At 40.4% G+C, this 23,418-nt stretch overlaps 1 protein-coding gene across 4 annotated transcripts in view; it reads right to left on the reverse strand.

Annotated features, from left to right (window-relative positions):
* The window catches only part of UGP2 (UDP-glucose pyrophosphorylase 2), a 74,031-nt gene extending 53,376 nt beyond the window's left edge, over positions 1–20,655 (reverse strand). For 2 of the 4 annotated variants that reach the window (XM_006152196.2, XM_006152197.2), the window contains exons 1-2: positions 19,183–19,243; positions 512–639 (exon numbers count right to left, since the gene is read on the reverse strand). In XM_006152196.2, the coding sequence (XP_006152258.1) occupies positions 512–639; positions 19,183–19,228 (174 nt within the window). In that variant the 5' untranslated portion in view covers positions 19,229–19,243. Of the gene's footprint in view, positions 1–511; positions 640–19,182; positions 19,244–19,411; positions 19,761–20,440 lie in introns of those variants that run through there. The other 2 variants (XM_006152200.1, XM_006152198.3) reach the window with 2 other exon arrangements.
* Between the last annotated feature and the right edge of the window lie 2,763 nt (positions 20,656–23,418).

Genomic DNA, 23,418 nt, shown 5'->3' on the forward strand with positions numbered 1-23,418 from the left:
CATTAAGTAAAAATTAAACTTTGAAAATGAAAAGGATAATCTACCAATTTATAAGAACTTTAAACACCTCTTAGTTCTGGGAAATTTCTATTACTGTTGTCAAAGTAGCATGGTTCTATTAGCACTGGCTCTTTGGACAAAGTACGCAGGATACATGGTTGATAAACTAACTTCTCACAAAACTGAACAATGGTATCCATTTCGCTATCCAATAATATCAAAACAAAAATACACAGAGTAAAGAGTAAAATATAGTTTTGTTCAATTATCGACTTATAAAAGCTCCTAGAAAGAAAGAGAGAAAAGAAAGAAAAAGAAAAGAAGGGAAAGAAAAACACTGGTTTTACAATGGGCAAATGTTAGAAATCCTTAATTATTAAGCAATCGTATTCAACAGTTTTTGATTTTTGATGTTATCATACATCTTGTGCTTATTTCAGACTGAATGACCACCATCATCCACAGCAACTCAGCAGGTAGATGGATGAAGCAAAAACCCTAGAGTCCTTACCTCAAATTCATGTGATGGCGCTGTGGTAAGTATTTTTTCTAGTTCCTTCTTCACAGATAATTCTAGCTCTTGTCGAATAACTTCTTGAAACTGAGAAGCACCATCTTGAGACATCGCTTTGCTAAGATCTTAAAACAAAAATATAAAACCACCAACTGAAAAATCAGGCAATCATTGCAACTGCTGTTAAAGCTACAATTCATCTGCTGCCGGGGTTCCAGCAATAGGACTAAAAGGGGCTAAATCTTAAAGGCAGGTGGTGGCGCAGCAGTAATAAAACTAGACCCACATGGGGAAAGTCTTAAGTTCGTGTCCTGGGACATTCCTAAGCACACTGGCATGGCATGCAGGCCTATGATCCAGGCTCTCTGAAACTAGAGGTGAACTGTGGCATGAGGACCCTATTGGGGGTGCCACCCCGATAGAAGTAAATAGACTTACATGGGGGGAGGGGCACAATCTTATGGTCCCATCATTTTCTGATAGGATTTCAGCAATGACAAGTAATTAGGACTATATAATCACACAGGCTCAAATTAGGCTGGTGCACCTACATGCTTTACCAGTATATCTGGGACACTAATTATACACTTTCGGGTAGGAGGGGCAGGAAAAAGTAAAAAGATTAATTTTCATTTAAGCATATAGACCCATGTTTGCCTACTAGCCATCAAAATTGGAGAAAAATTTAAACCACTATAAGATGTTAATAAGGGTATAGTTTTTTGTTTTTTGTTTTTTTTTACATAAGGCTTTTGCCATAGGGCGCATGAGAAACAGAAATACCGAGAGAGGGAAAGTGAGAAATCACTGCCCTAGGGGTATGGCCTGCCACAATCCCTCCTCCTTCAGTCTCCTCTCAGGATTTTGAGCATGCATGCATACATGCCTGGCATTATTTTTAAGCTGCCAGGTCTGAGGCTCAAACAAGGTTGGCCATGTTGGAGTCCAGTGCCTTATCCACTACACTGCCTGCTGGCGCTAATAAGGTTATGTTTTAAAGAATTGCTTCCTCAGGGCCAGCAGGTGGTGTGCTGGTTAAGGTGCTGGACTCCGATATGGCCAACTGTGGTTCAAGTCCCAGACCTGGTGAATTGTAAATCACACCAGGTGCCTGAGCACACATGCCTAAAATCCCAGGAGGAGAGTGGAAGAGAAGGAACTGTAATATGGCCATCCTCCTAAGGGATGATTTCTCACTTTTTCTCTCTCTTTATGATTAAAAAAACTAAAAAGGTTTCCTTATAAGAGAACTGAAGGGTTTGACAATTTCACAGAAGCAAAAGACTTCTCTCTCCTCCTTTTCAAGCCAGATGACAACATAAGGGATCCTTTTCCTTTGAGAAGAAGAAACCACTCCAGTTTCATATTCCCCACTAAAGAAGAACCCCTCAAGAGTATAGTCATTCCGAAGTGCCTCTCTACTTCCCTGTATCAGTTATTTTCACTTTGAAAGGGCACAGGAATGCATGCCCTCTCCTTGGTCCCAAATTTAGTCAAGACTTTTCACTGCTTCTCTGTGTCAGACTATACTGTCAGGGCTTTTGGCATAGCTGGGCACCTCTGTGACAGATGAATTTCACTAAAGGTGACAAAAATGCCTGTGAAGTGACTACAAACAGAAATAGAAAAATACAGGAAAAGAAAACACCCCAGGAACAAATACCTTGGGAGGAAAATGCCAACACAAGTTGTTTTACACACTTTACCATCCGATCATCCTGTTCATGACTTCTTGTAAAATAAGAAATAATCAGATTATTGTTCACCCTTCCCCTTTATTCTCAGTACCTAGTCAATCTTAAATATGTACGTATTTATGTGTAGTACACACATTTTTGTGTCTTCATTGCCAGAGGGCACATGTACTGGCCCAATAAAGGAAGGAGGTAAAAGAAAGCACATCCCCAATGGGCTGTGGTCACATTATAATTCTTTTTCCTCCATTTCTTCATCCCATCAGGATTTGAGGCATCCTAACACGATATATGCCCACTCTTTTTTAAGTCTCTGCGGCCTCTGGGGCCAGAACCATGGTTGGCCATGTGGAATTCAGATCCCTTAACCACTATGCTATGAAGCCAGCCCTATAACTTTGTTTTTGTTTTTGCTATAGGGTGTGTTCACTAGCCAGAGAGAGACAGAGAAAGGGAAAGTGAGAAATCACCCCTCAGTGGGGATGGCCATGTCACAATCCATTTCTCCCTTCTCCTCTCAGGATTTTGGACACCTATGTACATGTACCCAGCATGCTTCTCAAACCAAGTCCAGGACTCAAGACATGCAGTTGACCATGCGGGGTCCAGCCGCATTAACCTCCACACCATTTGCTGCCTCTAAATGTATTTTTTTTTAAGTTTTTAATTGCCAAGGGGCACGTGCACTCACTAGAGAGAGGGAGAAAACATTCCCCATAGGGTGAGATCACAACATAATCCCTTCTCCATTTTTCCATCCTGTCAGGATTTGAGGCACACAAATGTACGCACACATGCGCATGCACATTCAGCATATTTTCCAAGACTCCAGGGCCAGGATTCAAACCACAGTCAGCTATGTGAGATTCAGCTTACCTGAATGACCAGGCTATGGGGCCAGCCCTACAAATGTACTTTTTAAGATTATATTCAAACATCTTCATTGATAGCTAATGACTTTTTACAAATGCTGATTAATTGAGCAGAATCATATCAAGACACTAAAAACTCTGTCCCCATATATATTTCCACATAATATAAACTTTCATTAATTATTTGGACAAGAGAATAAAACAAAAAAATATTAAAATCACAATAATCAATATTTTTAAAGCATTACTTATTTATTTAAATCCATTTGTTATTATTATTTTTTAATTTGGCCAGACGAAGACAGAGAGAGAAAGGGGGAAAGCAGGAAAGCAAGCTGCCTGGTCCAGGACTCAAACTGGTCAGTCCTGTGGGAATCCAGTACCTTTAACCACCTTGCCACCTGCCAGCTCCCCATAATCAATATTTTAAATATATTTCTGAGAACAGTAATTAGCAAACTATGTAACTCTTGGGATAATTTACTTAATGTAGACAGCCTCTTCCCTTCCTGCAAACATCTAAAATGTGAACAAATGAGTTTTTAAGATAGCTCTGCAAAAACCTTTCCATATACCTTTTCCATCCTATTAAAATCCAAGTGTAAAAAAAAAATCCAAAGAAATTTGGTAAGAGCACACAATTCAACTCTAAAATAGCTGTTTTCCAGCTGGGCTTTTTACAACCATAAACCACAACACGAAGTTTACACACCACAATAAAACTACCAAAGTGACCCAAGACTGTGGTTAGTAACTTAACTGTGTGCTAAGAAGCACCATACATTGTCTGTGTTCATAAACACTTTAAAGATATGTTCTGACTAGTAAGCAGCAAATCTGATTACAATCCACAAAAACCGTTAAGAATGGATAAGCACATTTCCATAAGCTATGACAGGTAATTAAAAGCTACTGCAAAACAATTCAGTTAACCTGACATCATCTACCTATGTTCATCCCTTGGCCAATTTAGCTATAATTTAAAATCTATCACAGGTTAAATCTCCCACCCTGACACTTCATTGTACTGGATGCCTGACTTCCAAATCCTTTCTGCCAATTTTCATATTAATGTTTGGGAAATATTTTAGAATAAAAACCTCTGTATTAAATAACTTACAGTTTGAGGACCAGCAGATGGCGTAATAGTTATGTTGCTGGACTCTCATATACTTGATCATGATTCAAATCCTGGACCAGGCGGCTTAAAACTCACACCAGGCACATGTGCATGTGTGCATGCCCCAAATCACCCAGGGAGATGATTTCTCTGAGAAGCACATATGCCCTATAGAACAAATCTCTCTCTCTCAAAAAAAATAATTTTTTGTTTGTTTCTGTATCTCAGATCATTCAAATAGGTCAAGGAGTAGCTATATAATGAGTTTTAAAGTAAGTTTTTTTTTTTTCCAACTCAAAAACATCCATGGACTTAATGCTTAGTTGCTTAAGTCAGAAAATGAAGGCCAGCAGTCAGAGTCACATTCCCAAAAATCAGTGATGGAAACATTTAACTTATTTATATCCTAAAGGGACAAGTGCCAAATGAGGTAAAACTAAATGATAATTAAAATAGCTATCTGAGATTTGTCTAAAGAACAGTAGAAAACAAACCAACCAAACAGCAGCAGCAACAAAACACTTTAGAGGCTCCCTCTCAGAACAATAGCCTATCAATTTACATGAGTGAAGGTCAAACACACAAAACCCAGGTCACTACCCTCTCTACCAAGCCAAGGAAATGCTATCTGAGACTCGCATTTAATATTACACAGAATTTCAGTCAACAGTGGTAGACCCAACCTTCAGACACACATTTAAAATATTCCAGACATTGATTAAAACTTGCTTTATGAAAAACATCCCCAATCTTTTTTTTTTGGAGAGGGTTTTTTTGTTGTTGTTTGTTTGTTTTTGCTAAAGGGCTCTCCAAAAAGACAGACAGAAAGCAAGAAATCACTCCCCAGGGGGGATGGCCATGCCACAATCCCGTCTCCTCCATTCTCCTCTTAGGATCTTGGGCACGCATGCACATGTACCCAGTGTGAGTTTAAGCCACCAGGTATGGGACTCAAACCACAGTCAACTACATGGGAGTCCAGCAACATAGCCATTAGGTCATCTGCTGATTCCACATCCCCAATCTTTATCCTGCCCATTTGTTTAATACAGGACCAAAAGCACACAAAGAACAACTTGTACTTTTTAACCCACTTTACAAAGACATCAGTTTATACCACAAAAGAACATTGCAGCAGGCCTGTTTCTTCTACGTGATTGCCCTCATTCCCCTCAATACCCCTCCCTCAGGTTAAGTGCTACTTTGAAACCTGTTTTCAGTGATTAAAGAATAAGGAATCGCTTTTATGGAATAAACAATATTTGGGAACAAGGAATGCTTAAGCTGGAACAGCAGCTATCTTAAGCATCTGGGCATAGGTCAGGAGGTCACAGAGCTAGAAGCCATTTCCTTTGGCAATGACCCTTTATCCATCCTAGATTTTTTAAGAAAGGTCTTGAATTTCTGTAGGGATACAGATCTTAGAAGTGTTCTTGGATTTAATATTCTCAGGTTACACTTCAGCAATGACAGTTGTGTTTCTAAGGACAGGTCAATTAAAGAATCCTCTGAATAATGCAAGATTTCTAACCTCATAAAATGTTTCTTCCCACTTCCTAGCAATACACAATTGATCTGCCTTGACTTTAGACAAAGTAGATTAGGAGTCAAACATTTCATTAACCTTAGTCATAGATCAAAACGTTTTTAGAGATGGGAGCATTTCATCTACTCATCCTTTTATAGAAGAAGAAACTAAGATTGAAAATAGCGAAATGACTTATCCAAGGTCACAGAGGAGGTTAATACTGGAGCCTAAAAGCAAAGCCACTTGCTTTTTAGCTCCGACCCACCACAGTGAGTTAGAAATATCCTGCTCGCTTTTTCTTAATCCTTGCCATAGAAATCCTTAAATGCCATTCTTCGCCAATAGCACTTCTTTCATAACCTCTGCTTTCATCCAATCGACAGACAGGGTAACTCCCAAGAACATACAACAGGGCTTCATCACACTTTAGTCTATTTAAGATAGAAGAGGCAATGACTTTCTTTAAAGAAGCTTTCTTCCTCTATTTTCTAATTCTTCCTCATTCACAAGAACTAAAATTTCAGTATTATGGATTTCCCCTCTGTCCAGCTGGAGAAGAAAAGGAAAGAAGGAAAAAGAAAAATGAAGAAAGAAAGAAATAGAATCAAGAGGTACTACAAGATATTTGATCTGACAAGTGATTGTTTCTTAGACTAGGTATTTCATTTCATTTATATCGGCACCTAAGAAGTACAGAGAATACCTTTCCCTGATACTTCACAGTCTCAAGTACAAAGCTAGTTTCATAGTGCACAGGCCATAGAGAGGCAACAGGGAGAACACTAAGAGCAACTAAGGTTTAAGAGCCACCCTAGCCCACCCCCCACCGATGAGATTGACCAGTTCCAATCTTCCCTGGAAGCCCACCTTGAAGAGTACTCAAAGTGGGAACCAGCAGTTAGCGTAATGGCTATGTCGCTGGACTCCCACGTAGTCGACCACAGTTGGCGTCCCAGACCCGGTGGTTTAAAACTCACGCCGGGCGCGTATGCGTGCGTGCCCAAGATCCTGAGAGGAGAATGTAGGAGAAGGGATTGCGGCGTGACCATCCCCTCTGGGGGGTGATTTCTTGCTTTGTCTCTATGTCTGTCTCTGTCTGGCGAGCACACACGCCCTATAGTGAAAACCTCTCAAAAAATAAAAAAAAAAAGAGAACTCAAAGTCAGAGATTTGGAGAACTCACTTAATCTTAAACTAGGAAATGACATGTGATACAAATAAGCATACAACTTCAAGAATATATTATAATAGCAACTAGAAGGAACCACAGATAAAGTTGAAGAACTACACTGACTAGATTTACAACCATTTCAAGCTGACCTGTTTCTTCTAGGCACTCACTGCAGTTGACTCTTCACAACTCAATTATTAGTGAATATTCATGGTAGATAAGCTTTTCTCTAGATTTCACTAGGCAATATTAGCCTACTTCTCACCATGCCTCAGTTTCTGTGTGGCTTCTTCTTTCTTCTCACACCTCCAGGGTTCCCAAGATTCTGTCTCCACATCATTTTTTTCCTCCTCAGGTATTCCCTGAACAATCTCTTTAATCATACCTTTCAACCATGGGCTTCTCATACTGACATCCTGAGCTCAGGGCTCATATTCTCTACCACCCTCCAGATTTGAATAACCAGCTGCATGCCTTAAACTCAACATGCCCCTGGCCAGCAGGTGGTGTGGAGGTTAAGGCAATGGATCCCAGAAGACTGGCAGCGCAGTTCAAGTCCTGGACTCAGTGCCTTGAAAAATCACACCAGGCTCATTTCTGTATTTGCCCAAAATCCCAGGAGGAAACTGGAGGAGAAGTGACTGTGGTGTGGCTATCCGCTCTGGGTAGGAATTTCTCACTTTCTTTTTTTTCCTCTCTCTCACCTCTCTCCAGAGAGTACACATGCCCTATAGAAAAATTTTTAGAAATAAAAAAACTCAGCATGCAAAACTCATGCAAAACTCACTGTCCAAACTAAATTATTGCACTTCATGGCATTAACCTTTTCCTGGTCACTTAGGTTGAAATCTCAGTCACAGTTCTCTCCTTTCCCACTCACATTACATCCATGAACAGGAGGAATAGACAGAGGCATAGACAGCACCCTGATATGGTCTTATGCTACTATTCATCTCCAGACCTGATGGTGGGCATGCATATGTCCAGAAGGAAGGTCTTCAGAAGTGAACCTAGAACCTTCCCATGTAGGTCAGTCTGGCAGGGTGTCATATTTTACAGCTTCATCCCATTCAGCTGCCCAATAGCAAGACTTCTTAATATTGCCACAGTTCTATTCACTGCTTTCCACTTCCATCACTGCTACCTTAAATCTTCTAGTATTTCATTCTCCTGGTCCTGATGACATCAGCTTTCTAACTAGTTGAATAGTGCCAAGCAGAATGGATTGATTCCGCTAAGCTATTATACAATCTCCATCATAATATTGCTCTTCCTCACTTGATGAGATTCTCATTACCTACTGACATAAATACAAATTCTTTATCCAGGCATGTCTTAAAAGCCAAGTTAAAGCAGCCAAAACTAATCCAAGTACTAAAGCAGAACACCTAAAGGCTGCAGTTTCCTACTTCATTTGAAACATCTAGATTAATGCTTCTAAAACTTTAATATGCATACAAGTCACCTGGAGAGCTTGTTAAAACACAGATTCCTGGGCAAGGTCTGAGAGATTCAGACTCAGTAGGTTTAGGATAGGGAGAATATGTATTTCTAAGAAGCAAACACTGCCAGTATCATTTGAGCAGCTCTGATGTGGATTACACTCCATTTACTTAAACACGTTTATAGCAGTTGTGGTTTCCCATCCTTCCTCCCACCCCAGTGCTATTCTGTCACCTATTCTGTACCTCAAGGTCATGTGGTTTAAGATGGCACCAGGCCCAGATTGGTCTAAAGTCTTCCAAGTAATTGGTTTAAACATGAAATGTAATATGATTCTGGCCAGTGAGCCACCAGGGTATAATTTGCCAAGGGCTTTAGAGAATTGTGCTCCTCACTAAAAAAAATAAATAAATAAATAGGAAAAAAAAATATATATATACAGGAAAAAAACAGTACCTCTTTCTCCTGGATTTAATGAATATGTGTCTATACCTCACCTTCAGTTTCTTCTACCATTCAGTTATCTCGAAGCTGACCCAGTAACATGGCAAATATGCCAAAGATTGCACAGCAGAAGGAAGGAAAGACTGAGGAGCGTTTTTCCTGAATAAACCAAACCTGGAATACCCTGCCTCAAAATGTACATTGTAAGATAAAAGTCCCTCTTTTTTTAAACTGGTTGAGTTGATATTTTTCTGCTCCATGAAATTTAAAGCATCCCAACTATTACATATTAAGATTACTCCAAAATATGCATCTCAGTAGTCACTCAACTTTAGAAAAGGGGAGGCAGAGATGAGGAGAAAAAAAGAAACAGAATGTCCTATGTGAATTCCAAAATCATGAAAATTATCCCAAAATCTGAGAAATCCCTGACTCCTCAGGCAGCAAAGGCTCAAATGTAACTTGAATAGTTTCTGCCATGTGGGTGGTGACTTTCGAACATTCCAAGAGGCCTTCCTTTGTACTACAACTCAAATTTTATGCGGGGTTTTTAACTATTTCTTCCTCTAAATTAAATCACTCCTGAATCACCAAATCTTTGCTTAGATATCTATCTACAACCCTAGAACAAATTATTTGTAGGGGCACAAGCCATGTTATTTTACAAAACTTGTTTTTCTCAACACCTATCTCAGCACCTAACAATATAGACACCTGATAGTGGCCACCCTTCCTGGGCAGGAAGAGATCAAGACTTAAATTTTCCCATATTAGTCACCTGAACAGCTCTATTCATCTGTCAGAGTTCAGTTTAAATATTAAATGAGAAATTTTTCTAAACTAGGCACAGCTGCCCATTTATATTCTCATGTGGTAGATCCATGTATTTCTCCTTTGCAACAGCATACTTCTAAAAGTTTACTCAATGTCTACCCAACATATTATAAATTCTGTTAAGAATATATCATGGCAGGGCTAGGATGTGGCATGGTGGTTAAGGTGCTGGACTCTCACATGGCTGACTGCAGTTCGAGCCCCAGACCTGGCACCTGGATTGCTTGCTTTCTCTCTCTTTCTCTCTCTCTGGCTCTCTCTGGTGAGCCCACATGCCGATAGCAAATATAAAAAAAATAATAACAATGAATAAAGTTAAATAATTCTTAAAAAAAAAAACATTATGTCTATTTTGTTCACCGCTGTATACCACTGCCTTACAGAGCTTGAGACACAGTAGCTACTCATTAAGTTATGTATTATGATCCAGCTATGCAGCAGTTATAAAGACAGTGAAGTTCAGTCTACTGCAGGTAGTAGTAGGTAAGGCCAAACAGAAAGTGTATAAGAACAATGATTTCTGGTCATAGAAAGGTGGGTTAAGAAAAACCTGGACTGTGTCTTAAGTACTTAAAGCCTCGGTCCCAAAGGCTTTCAAGCAGAAGCTGATTTATCAGTCAAGTGACAAGAAGTGGTTACAAATTTTTCAAACTGGTAGGCAGTCTAGACAAAATGATCTCTATAAATTAATTTTCAATTTTTATTAACCTTATTAACCTATACAAATGTCAGTGTAATGCTTTTGCTAACTTTAGAGATTAAACAAAGTTAGGCAGTTTATATATTCAAATGTAGGTTAATTTAGGAAAAAACATAGAAAAATGTACTCCCATGTCATTCAATCACATAGTAAGAAAAATAAATTCAATTAGTTGTATCTTATTTAATTTTATAAGACCTTCTATTATTTTTATGGGGGGGGGGGAACAGGTAGAAGTACTTGCCTTAGGATATATGTGCTCCCTCTAGGGATGGGGAGAGAGATAGTTGAGAGTGAAAGTGAGAAATCACCTCCCAGGGAGGATGGTCACACCACAATCCCTTCTCCCTTATTCTCCTCCTCCTCCACACACACATGCCTGGTATGAGTTTCAAACCGCCAGATCCAGGACTCAAACCACTCTGGGTCCATGTGATGGTCCAGCAATGTACTACTATGCCATCTACTGGCCCTGATCGTTTATTCTTAAAGTCAATATTATTTTATATTGTAACCTATAGTATGACTACATTTAAATTTTTTAAATGACTCAGCTTTATAAACATGAATGTTTAATAAATGCTTTTTGGTAACAAAAAGAAAAGCCTGTTAGGCTTTTAAGAACTGTTCCAGCACCAAATATGCAGAGTTACTTGCTCATCAAGATTTTTGCTGGGCGGCTCCCTGGCCCAGTGGTAATACGCTGCTCAAGAGAAGCCAGACTCTACATGGCAACCTTGGTTCAAACCCCCATCCCATCAGCCTGGAAAACATACAGGATGTGTGCGTGCATGTGCCTGGAGGACTGGACAAGGGAGATCAAGGTGTAACTAGACTCTGTGGGGGATGTTCATCTCTCTCATTTACCCTCTCTCTTTCTCATGTGCAAAAGCTTACACTCTATTATGAAGGAAAAATATATTTGAAAATAATAAAAAAGGTTTTGGCTAATCATGCATTGCTTTCTTTATTTAAAGAAACTTACAATTTATAGATAAACCTGACTTCTCACTAACGATTAAGATTAACCTTGCTCACTGAGCCGGCAGGTGCAGTGGTGGTTAAGGTGCTAATCTCACATGTCAACTGTGGTTCAAGTCCCAGACCTAGCGACTTGCTTTCTCACTTTCCCTCTCTCTCTCTGGTCAAATTAAAAATAATAATAATAATAAATTAAATGAAATTATTCTTTAAGAAAAAAGTAACCTTGCTCTTATAGAGTAGTGCTTAAAGTCTCAAAGAAACAAGAATATATCACTTCTGGAAAACAGAACATTCAGAAGAGTACATTTACATGGTTTACTACCTCGACAAGAGTGCCACCTAATCTGAGTGAAAACTAGAAATGTAACTATGTCTATTATATGAAATTATGTAAGGTTAAAATTAAAAATTAAAATAAGCATTTTTATGGTATCTTATGCTCTTCAACTTTTCCTCATATACTGTTTTCTGAGCAATAAAAAAAAAATCGAAGAAAGCTTTTATACACTCTATAAATATTTCATTACGAAGACTAAGTATTTTACCACTGGCACAAATGAACCCAAAACAGTGCATATAACTGTGTTATTTTGCCCAGCTATACTCTTTTTAAATGCAAAAATTCAAGGATAGGGTATAACACAAATGAAATCCAGTCTTTGCCAGGGCAGCAACTAGAAGAAAACATAAATTCCAATCATCTTGTCTGAAGGTCATTGCAACCAAGGAGCAAGTTGGAGCTACTGTCAAAGGGAGTATCCCCTAAGATAGTATTTTTATAATTTAGTGACTAGCAAAAGTTGACTAAACATGACAGAACTACTTCAGGTCTGTGAGTACAATGACTTTTTTTTTAAATTTTATTTTGTTTGTTTTTAGATACAAGTGAAACTAGAGAGAAATAGAGAACTCTCTTGATTTACATAGGAAAAAATATCAAAAAATGTTTTGGAAAATGAAACTTTTTGTTTATGTTAACTAAGACAACATAGCCAATTTCTCCATGGTTCCCCAAAATAATCCTTGATTATCAAAATGGTTTAGGGGCACAATCTATTTGGCAATGACTGAGAAAAATAAACAATGGCTCTGTTGGCAGAGGCAAAATCTGAGTCCTGGACAATTACTCTGCAACCAAGTAAAGTGGATGCCTGCATCACCAATTAAGAGAAATGAAAGAGCTTTGAAATGATGTACTGTCTCTTTTTTCACACAGTAAGTTACTCAATTGAAAAACATATAAAGTTCAGGGCTGGCAGGTGACATGGAGATTAAAGGCGCTGGACTCCCATATGGCCGATCATGATTCAAGTCCTGAATCTGTTGGCTTGCTTTCTCACTTTACCTCTCTCTCTGTCTGTCTGATCAAACCGGAAAGTAATAATAATAATAAATAAAGCTAAATAAAATAATTCTTTAAAAAAAACATATAAAGTTTAATTTTCTTTTGATAGCTTAATCGGCCAACTTTTAAAGAACATAATAAGTTGGAACAAGCAGATGGCATCATGGTTAAGTCACTGGACTCTCACATGCCCAATCATGGTTCGAGTCCCAGTGGCTTCAAAATCATGCTGGGCATGTGTGTGTGCATGCCCAAAATCCCAGGAGGAGAATGGAGGAGAAGAGATTGTGGTATGGCCATACCCCCCTGGTAGGGGTGACTTCTTGCTTTCTGTTTCTGTGTCTTTGGTAAGCACATGTGCCCTATAGCAAAAATCTCTCTCTCAAAAAAAAAAAAAATGTAGTAAGTTATCAGTAAAAGATACATGCCTGCTAGAAAGATCTAAGAAATTTGGTTTAAATGATGGTCTTTGTGCCTGGGACAATCTGCCCAATTACCAAAAGGCCCAAAATTCAAACACTATTTCTCCACGTACAAAATATATTTTAGAAAAGAAATTGTAGTGTGTGTCAAAAGGGCAACAGTCTTTAAGAAAACTCTAGCTTCAAGACAGATCCCAATTTAAAGAATGGTAAGTGCATCACATTTCCCCAGCCATTACAACCCAAACCCTCAGAGGATGGCCTTCCCACAAATTTTTTCTAATACTGCTAGAATCTTCTCCAGTGATAATCCTGACATTAGGATTAATCATATTGCAGAAAGTTAGTACAGCTAACTCATCCATTTTCACAGATAATTTAGAGTTAGTCTGACTTTCAAATATTTATTTATAGTAGCTTTTCAGTAACAAATATGACTTTCTGAGAACTCATAATATCTGCACTTTCAAAGAAATACCAAATACTACTTAGTAGAAACCAGAAAACTATAACACATTGTTCTTTTATGTAGAACATTTTCATTATTAGACCAACTATTGTTTCTTACACAAACTAAGTATTCCTTTTTTTACATTAAAACTGCTACAATTCATGTATAAAGAAAAAAGTATTATACAAACAGAGAATGGCCTCTATGATATTAAAATACATACTACTCAAAATAACAGAGTAATTTCCTTTTTTTTTTTTTTTTTTGAAAGATTTTTGCTATGGGGTGCATGTGCTTGCCGGCGAGACAGAGAGAGAAAGAAAGCAAGAAATAACCCCACGGGGGGATGTCCACGCCACGGTCTCTTCTCCATTTTCCTCTTGGGATTTTAGGCACATGGGCACATGTACCCAGCATGAGTTTTAAGCTGCTGGGTTTGGGACTCAAGCCATAGTCAACTACGTGAGAGTCAAGCGACAGACATAACCATTATACCATTTAATGGTCCCAGAGAAACTTCCTTTTAAAGTTACTTTTTAATTTATCTTCAGAATATTAAAATGATACTTCTAAGAAATGTATCAGTCAATATTTATTTCTCTAATGTTCCTTATAAAATTTTTTCTCAGTAGGCATAAATGAAAATCATCCATTTTCTAAGAAGAAAAGCTGAGTTAGTAAGAACAAAGGCAATTTAACCATAAAGATCACAAGGTCCATATTAGAAAACAGTCAGTGAAGTTTTCATCAGCTCAACTCTTGATTCTGAATTTTTAAAAATTTTACAGTTATAGCTGTGACCCTCTAGCAACATAATAAATATTAAGCTGCATACTTTAAAACATGAGGGGTGTGCCTCAGTCATTACTTTGCTGCCTCTAGTCGGGACTCAAATCCATGCCCCAACCTCCCTGAGCTAAAAGCATCCCAGTCATCTCAATGATCAGCAACAGGCTAAATTTGGTAGTAGATTTGAGAAGAACCAGGCCAAGATGTGACCTTGAAAAACAGACTCCAGAATGTATTTCATCCTTCTATTGCTCAGAGACCCCTCCAGTTATAATTAGCTCAGTAATCTTTCCTGGCTAGGTGCCATCTCCTAAACACGAATCACCAAAAAAAGTCACAAAAAGAATTCCAACGAATGGGAAATGTGATGGGCCTCAAATATTTTAAGTGACAAGGAGCTACATAAGCTTTCCCTGAAATATAAGAAAGTACCTCAATGTAAGAACACTAAGGAACATTTTTACATAATTTAGGTAGATAATGGTATAGAAAATAAAATTCCTCTGACATTTCAGTATAAGCACATAACATGCCTTAGCAGGCCAGACAACATTACTCTCCACCATTTATAAGTTTCAAAACATTTAATGGAGATTATTCTCCACAACTCTCAGAGCTTTTTTTTTTCTTCTTCTTCTTCTTCTTCTTTTTTTTTTTTTTTTTTGGAGAGAGTTTTACTATAGAGTATATATGCTCCCTAGAAAAACAGCGATACAGAGAGACAAAAAGTGAGAAATCACCCCCCAGGGCAGATGGCCACATCACAAACCCTTCTCCATTCTCCTCTCGGGATCTTGGGCACACACACCTGGCATGAGTTTTAAACTGCTTGAGCTGGGACTTGAACTGCAGTCGACTACGTAGAAGTCCAGCAACTTAACCATTATGCCATCTGCTGGTCCTGCTCTCAGAACTTTTAAGAGCAAAAGTCCAAATGGCACCCTTTGATAAGCCTGGCAAAAAGCCACCACTGCTGATGACATGGAATCCAACTGTGACATGGAGTCCCTTCTCACTCAGGCACAAAAAAGATGGAAGTCACATTTTTAGCCTAACTGGGCAAGGTGGGGAGGGGTATGGACTGCAACAACCCCTAGGACAGAGAAAAACTACTTAGTAGCAGGAGAAGAAATTTTATAGGCAACAGAAAGTGAGCTGAAGGCATACTACATCAGCTAGGAATTATGCCACAAATCCAGTAAAGAAAGGTCTTCCTATGAGGATGAACCTTAAGAGTCTGAAGAACATAGACTTGGGGAGATGACTAAAAAATGTTGAATCTTCTTTTGGCCATATACTGAGAACTCTTCTGCCTTTCAATATTAAGCATTTTTATGAACTGAACATTTCCACCTAATAGCTTATAGTTAAAGTACTTGAGGATAAAGATGACCAGCTTTCCTGTAAAGCACATTGCCTAGACTTGGGGAAAGAGACTCGTAGCAACTTCACATTCTGTGACATTCAAACACACGTGTACACAACACACTGGTGTACAATACCCAGTTCTGCTAAACTTCAGGTACCCACCATAAGGGATGCACCAGAAATCTCAATACAGTGTACTGTCCATAGTAAGTGCTTAAACACTTTTTTGTTGACAGGTCTGAAACAAAATCTGTTACCAATTTGTATTCACCTCCATACCACCCAAGCTCCACTCCAACCCAATATACCACCCCTACTTATCCCCTCCCCCAACATATTAACTACCAAGTGCCTGGGCCTGAACACCAAATCTAGACCACACAACTGTCATACCTGCTTTGCTATGGTTTATTGTTGTTGATGACATACTGTGGCAATGCTATCTGAAAGGCTAACATCATTTTAAGACAAGTAAAATTTTCTGGCCACCTAATATGTGCCTAGCACTTTCACGTAATTCATCTCATTTTAGCTTCTCAACTTGGAGACATAAGCATTAATATCCAAGTTTTATACAGGTAGAAAGTGAGGTTCAGAAAAATTATATCTAAGATCATCTATTAGGATTCAAACCTAATCCATACCATCCCATATTTCTCATTGTTTATGTAATTTAAGATCTTTTATAAAAACAACAATAGAAAATATAGGTTAACCTACTAAAGAGCCCCAGAAAGTGCTGAGTGGAAAGTTTCTCATTTGTTAGCCATGACAAAGTCCTTCTGGAGCACCCACCACTGACAAGACACTGTATTTTCCCCAAGGATATAATATCATCTCTGCCCACAGAGAATTAACATATCTAGGTGAAGAAACAGGCTTCTTCCCTAGTTGTTTAGGTAAGAAACAAAAGAAAGTACAAGGGTTTTAGACACACTCATAAATAAATTTTAGTGCTTCTTACTAACTGTGAACTTTGGAAAGATATTTAACTTTCCTCAGCAGTAAGGTCATGAAAAAAACTACCAATTTTTAGGGCTTTACTGAAGTTTAAATAAGACAAAGTATGAAAACAGTTACAGGCCTAGTATTTGTTAACTCTTCGCCTATGAAGTGGCATGAGCTAAATTCTAATGAGTAGAAATATCAGAAAATAAACTTCAGCACATACAAAAAAAAATAGATTTATTTAAAAAAAAAAATCAGCACCAAGAATTCCAACCTTGAAAACTAATTTCTGGAGCAAGCTGTGTCACAGGGTAGAGTTATCATTTGTAACAGTGACAGAGCTTGAAGTATAAAATTTAAATGATATACAGGAATATAATTACGTTTTTAAAAAATTGGGGAGGGTGTCATCTTTTTTGTGCAAAACTGCCAGCTTAAAAAGAAAACTAGCTTTTAAAGGGGAAGGAGATGACAACCAAATGCAATGTGGTATCTTGGACTCAATCATGGAAACATAATCTACAGAAAGTCTATAGTTAATAATAAGGTACCTATGTTAATTTCTTCATTTTTGACAAACGTGCAGCTTTTCTACAAATCTTTAAGCGTTCCCAAATCAAACGCTTATATTTTTTTAAAAAGTGGGTGAGAAAATAATGACAAACATACACAGCAGCTCTTATATACTGCCACTTGATTTAAAATCTCCTGGGGACAGTTGGTCTTAACAGCAAAGGTTGCAAAATCAGTAAATGAACACCAACTGTGCAAGCTTTTTTTTTTTTTTTCAAATGGGAGATGGAGGAAAGAATGAGAAAGACAAGAGACTCTTGAAAGAGTCTTGCCACACCACAAGCCTCCAGCTAGACCCAGGATTTGAACCTAGGCCTTCTACTTTGGCTCCACCATCACCCAGCAGGGCGCCACCATGTTTGAGCCTCTGTAAGTTATTCTAAAGTACAACCACACAAAACACCTTGGGTCTAATAATATTCTTAATTTTTAAGTTTATTTACTTATTTTCATGAGCAACAGAGATAGCAAGCGCCCCCAAGAGGGTCCTGACAGCAGCAATCCATCCCCACCTTGGCCAGCCAAGGATCACAGGCATGTATGTGCCCAGTGTACTCTGAGAGGTCTCTGGACATGAACTCAGAACCTTCCCATGTGCATCAGCCTTGGAGAGTCAGCACATTTTACTGTTTGGTCTTACTTAGGGGGAAAAAAAAAAAGTAACTTGTACACTTTTCCCTAGTACTTTCCAGCAAAATACTGACTTTGAGGTAAATTATTCTTGTTATGAAACCAGTGAGTTTCTAACAGTGAACTTTGCCTTTCTACTCTTAAGTTAGATAGCTGTTCATTTTTTTTAGAGACTCTTGCTGTAGGGTGTGTGCCCTCTCCAGAGAGAAAGAGGGAGGAAAAGCGAAAAATCGCCCCCCCAGGGGGGACTGCCATGCTGCAATCCCTTTCCCTCCATTCTCCTCTCGGGATTTCGGGCATGGACACACACATGCATACCACGAGTTTTAAGTCACCAGGTCCAGAACCGGAACCATAGTCCACTATGTGGGAGTCCAGCTATACAACCATTATACCATCAGCTGGTCCCGAACTAGACATCTATTCAATCAAAACATTTAAAATACATCTTAACCCACACTAGGTAAAACATGAATCTCAAAGTCTAATCACAAGTCACATTTCGGAGTTCAGTGCTAAAGGAAGGCATAACTGTTCCGTTTATCTAATAATGCAAACTGTTAAATTCTCACTTTGTTATACAAAACCTAAAGAAGAGTTAATAAAGTGACATAGCTCTCACTAGAGCATTTGTATTCCTAGGGTCAAAAGATGGCCATAATTGACACAACTTTTTTTTAAAAGTACATCTATATTTATGACAATCACATTAAGTGGTTGTGAACTTTACTAGCTATGTGTTCAGCAAGATGGCTGAAGCTTTCAAATGCTGGGGTCTGCAAAGGGTTACTTGCATACCAGAAGATGGTCCTGTGCTACAAACTGGTGACAGAGGTTTAAGGTAGCACCATTTCCATGTGTACACCATACGCATACACATACATACACACAATGTTACTACTTAGCTCGGTTAATGGACATTCCCTAACCCTTTTAAAAACTCACAAGTGGAATTTAAAGAGTAATTTTCAAATTTCAAAGACACCTTAATCATCTTTTCCTATTTCAAAGAAGGAAAAAAATAAACACGGCAATGCAGCAAAGTCATTTCTCCTGCAACTGAAATGACCTCCAGATTCTACAGGCTATTCCCGGTTTCGCAATAAATGAATCTGAGACTCAAACCACGTACACACATATGGAGTAGAAGCAGAGAACTCTAAGCTTCCCCAGCAGTACTGGCAAAACCCACCAACCTTCCCCCAGCCCTCCAGATTCCCCTTCTTGGTCCCGTGCACACACAGATACCTTGACACCGACCAAAAAAAAGAGAACCAGGGTTAATTAACAGCCAAAATCCAGTTTTATCTTCATTTACAGCCAATACCCAGGGGAGCCAGAGTACTACTAACCTGATTTCAGGCAGGCAGAACTAAACCCAGCAGGGCACAGGGGCATAAATTATCCGTATCTGAAATGCCAACAAGCAGCTCAAGACAGCTCAGATGTCCAGTTTACAAAAAGGGTTTCATAAATGATGTCTCAAATGAACATTTCCACTCCCAAACGACCCACCAACCTCCCGACTACCAAAACCCAAATTCAGCTGAAGCAACCCGGGTGATAAGAAGCATGTCTTACCTTGCACAAATCTCGACATTTTAGGGTTTTATTAAAATACTCTGGCTTATAGATTATTTTTAATTTGTAAAGAAGTCACGCTATAGGGCAGGTCTCTCTTCTTTCCCTGCTTTAACAACCGACGTGTTCTCTCTTCCTACGTTTGGCTACTTAAGGGGAGTATTTATTCAAAGAGGTTATAACTGGTTCCAAACAACAAAAAGAAAAAAGAAAAGAAAAACCGTCCCCAATGCCAAAACACTGAAACTTGGTGCGCTGAGTCTGCTTGGGAACTCCTGGCTACACGGCGATCCTGACACAAATGAGAGCCAGCTGGAGACTCCCGGAAAAGGTAAAACCCACACGAACTTAAATTTCATCAATGAAAGAGGCGGACCTATCGCGGCTATTTCACCGCCCCCCCCGGTCCCCACGCCCTCCGGGCCGGGCTGCAGGCTGCAGCTGGCACTGGGAGGCCGCGACGGGAGGCCGCGCCCGCGGCTGCCCCCTCCCCGGGCCGCCGTCCAGTCTCCGGCCGGATCCCCGGAAAGCTCCGGTCAACCACGGCTCCAGTCCAAGCAGGGGTCAGGGAGGCGGGAGAGCCCGGCCTGGGGGGGCAGTGCAACCATTTTTACCAGCCCATAAATACCCTGGGACTGGGAGGCGGTACGAATTCCGCGCTCGGGTGGGACCCCTGGCCGGGGCCTCCAGCTCACGGCCTCCCCACTGCGAGCAGCCCAGCCCCTCGGCAGCTCTTCCCCGCGAGGGGCCGACGGACACGCCGGCAGACTCAGAGGGGCCACCGGCGAGGGGTGGACGCAGGCACGAGCCCCCGGGTCCCAGGGACAGCTGCCCAGGGGGGGCCTGACCCTTCTCACACATAGTCCTGCCCTCCCGCCCTGCGCTCTCCGGAATCCCCAATTCGGCCCCTGAGGTTACACCGCTGGCGGGAGAGAGCGGATCTACACTTACGGCAAAAGCAGACGCGCCCACCCGGGGCATGGCCGGAAGCCCGACCCCGCCCCGCCCGAAGCCATCTGCGGGACCCACCTTCCTCCACTTCCTTGAGCAGCTGTGAAATTGGGGGCGTTTATGGCGCGCCGGGAAGAAGGCTCGCAGGCTGCGGCTCTCCCCTCTGAGGCACTTTTCTCTCCCCTCCTCTCCTCACACGTGCACACCTGAGCCCCTCTCCAGTAGTCGCAGCCCAGCTGCTGACACCTTCCACCCACCCGTTCGCCAGCTCCAGACACCCCGAGCCCCCACTTTCTCCTCGAGGATGATGACAATTTTGAAGAAGGCGAGGAAGGAGAAGAGGAGGAACTAGGTGATGAGGAAGGGAAAGATGAGTATGATGCTGAAATTAATCAGAAGCCGAGACAGACACAGGCCCTGGCCAATAAGACGTGCGGAGGTGGCAGGAGGCGGCACGAGGGGGGGAGCCCCGGGGAGGGGGCGCCGAGCGCGACGCGGGGATTCCAAGCCTGCGAGCCGCGGCTGCGGCGCCCGAGGCGAAGCGGGAAGTAGCAGTCACGGCCTTCCACGGAGACCGGCGCAAGGGAGAGTACCTGAACCTAGAAGAACAGTCCTGCTTACGGGAGACCGAGGAAACCGTGGCTGGTGGAGCTAGAGGCCCCCCGCAGCCACCAGAGAGCCTCGGCCTTCTCGGTGGACACTAACTTGGCTCACCCGGGTTAGGAGAGGGTGAGGCTGCGTGAAGGAGTCAGCGGACGGATGTGTGGGGCCAAGCTGAGGAAAGGTTTAGGGCCTACAAGAAAGTGCCCAGTGAAGGCGCCCTCACTAGAACCCCGCCCTTGCCCCGTTCCTAATCCTGTGGAGGTTTCTGCTGTGATAGGAATTTACTTTTCTGACCCGTGCGGAGATGGCTTAAGTTACTCCTCAAGAAATCTTTCCTTTCGATGGATTCTTGAAGCCCTCAGGAAAAAGGATATTAAAAGATGGAACATTGACACTAGCCTGGGGATTGCCAAGGGGCCAGCCCACCTGGTATTGCCAACCCCGCCTAGCTGTAAAGAGTGGGTGTGTCTCAGACTGTGTGTTCACTTCATGACTCAGATAGCCTGCATCAGGCCTGATGAATTGGCAGTGCTCCTAATAAACCAATGCCACCAATAAACCAAGTAATTCCGGAAGAGTGTAAGGCTTTGGGTAACACTTAACCAACCAAGGTAAAGTGAAAAATTTTAAATGACTCATTTTCCAAAGGAACATTATGTTTTTTAGTTCATATTTTATGTGGAAATGTTACTAAAACAACACAGAACTGGTCAGTGGTCATCCATACTAGACTATGACACCACTATTTATTATATGAAATCCAAAAATATTACATCCCCAAACCTCTCCACTACAAAACCAATGTGCCCCAAATAAAACCAAAGCGGACAGGTGGCCCCTGAAAATGCCAGAGTATACCCACAATCCTGACTGGCTAAGGCTCCTGGCTGGCTAAGACTACAGCGGATCATGTGTGGCATGCCTGTGTGAGTACGTGTGTGATGGAAATAAAATACATTTTTTAGAGAGATATTTGCTGTAGGGCACCTGCACTCGCCAGAGAAACAGACAGAAAGCAAGAAATCACCCAGAAGTTGGGGAGAGGGGCATGCAGCACACTGCAATCCCTTCATTCTCCTCTTTTAAAGAATTATTTTATTTAGCTTTATTAATTTTATTTATTTATTTTGGAGAGATTTTCGCTATAGGGCGCGTGTGCTCGCCAGACAGAGACAGAGAGACAGAAAGCGAAAAATCACCCCCCCATGGGGGATGGTCATGCTGCAATCCCTTCTCCTCCATTCTCTTCTTGGGATCTTGAGCACGCATGCACACGTGCCCAGCGTGAGTTTAAGCGACCAGGTCCAGGACTCAAACTGCAATCTACTACGTGGGAGTCCAGCGACATAGCCATTACACTAACTGCTGGTTCCCTCAATAAATACATTTTTTAAAAAGTTATTTAAAAAGTGAAGTATTGTAGGTTCTGCTTATCTGTGGTTTCATATTCTGATGTTTCAGTTACCTTCTGTCAACTATGGTCCAAAAATGAATCAGTACAGTATAATAAGATTTCGAGAGAGAGATCACTTTCACATAACCTTTATTACAGTATAATTTTATTATTGTTAATCTCTTACTGTACCTAATTTATAAGTTAAACTTGATCATATGTATGTCTGTATAGGAAAAATCAAAGTATGTGTAAGGTTCATTACCATTCATGGTTTCAGGCATCCACTGGGGGTCTTGAAACATTCCTGAAGATAAGGGAGGACTACTATATCTAAAATTCAGATATCTACAGTTTAATCATAATAATTTGGATATTGAAGATGTTAACTAGAATGCATATATTATGAGCAATAGAAGAACAGTTCTAGCTCCGAATAAGGAGTGTTTATCAATCAGCATTGTACCAAAATAAAAATACCACTGAAGATTTGGGCCACATACAGTTACTAGCCTATGGAAGATTAAGTTAGGACAGCAAAGAGTCTTTAATTATATAAGGTTTATATAAGAAAGAAATGTCAGTTATTTTCTACATTTACAAAAGATTACAGGAAAGGAAATGGGTTTTAATTGCAGCAAGAGCATTTGGTAATAGACCTAAGAATGACATCTTGATTTATGAGTGATTAAATATTGAGATACAGTACCAAAGGATGTACATTTGCTACCGCTATAAACCTCCAAAGAGGAAGTACCTACCCATGTTCAGTAGTTAAACCTATAATCACTCAGTGGCTAATTCTGAGAGAAGTACTGCTCTAGAGCCATATATCCAAATAGTCTCCTGTAAAATGAAATTTCTTTATAGAGACTTAAATTCTGCATTCCTAGGGGCCAGCAGGTGGCTTGGTGGTTAAGGACAGTGGACTCCCACATGGCTGACTGGTTTGAGTCCCAGACCTAGCAGCTTGCTTTCTCACTTTCTCTCTCTTTCACTCTCACTCTCACGCTGTCCCTCTCTGATCAAATTAAAAATAAATAAGTAAAGTCAAATAAAA

The sequence above is a fragment of the Tupaia chinensis genome, unplaced genomic scaffold (genome assembly GCF_000334495.1).
Source record: "Tupaia chinensis unplaced genomic scaffold, TupChi_1.0 Scaffold000341_1, whole genome shotgun sequence".
Classification (NCBI taxonomy): domain Eukaryota; kingdom Metazoa; phylum Chordata; class Mammalia; order Scandentia; family Tupaiidae; genus Tupaia; species Tupaia belangeri.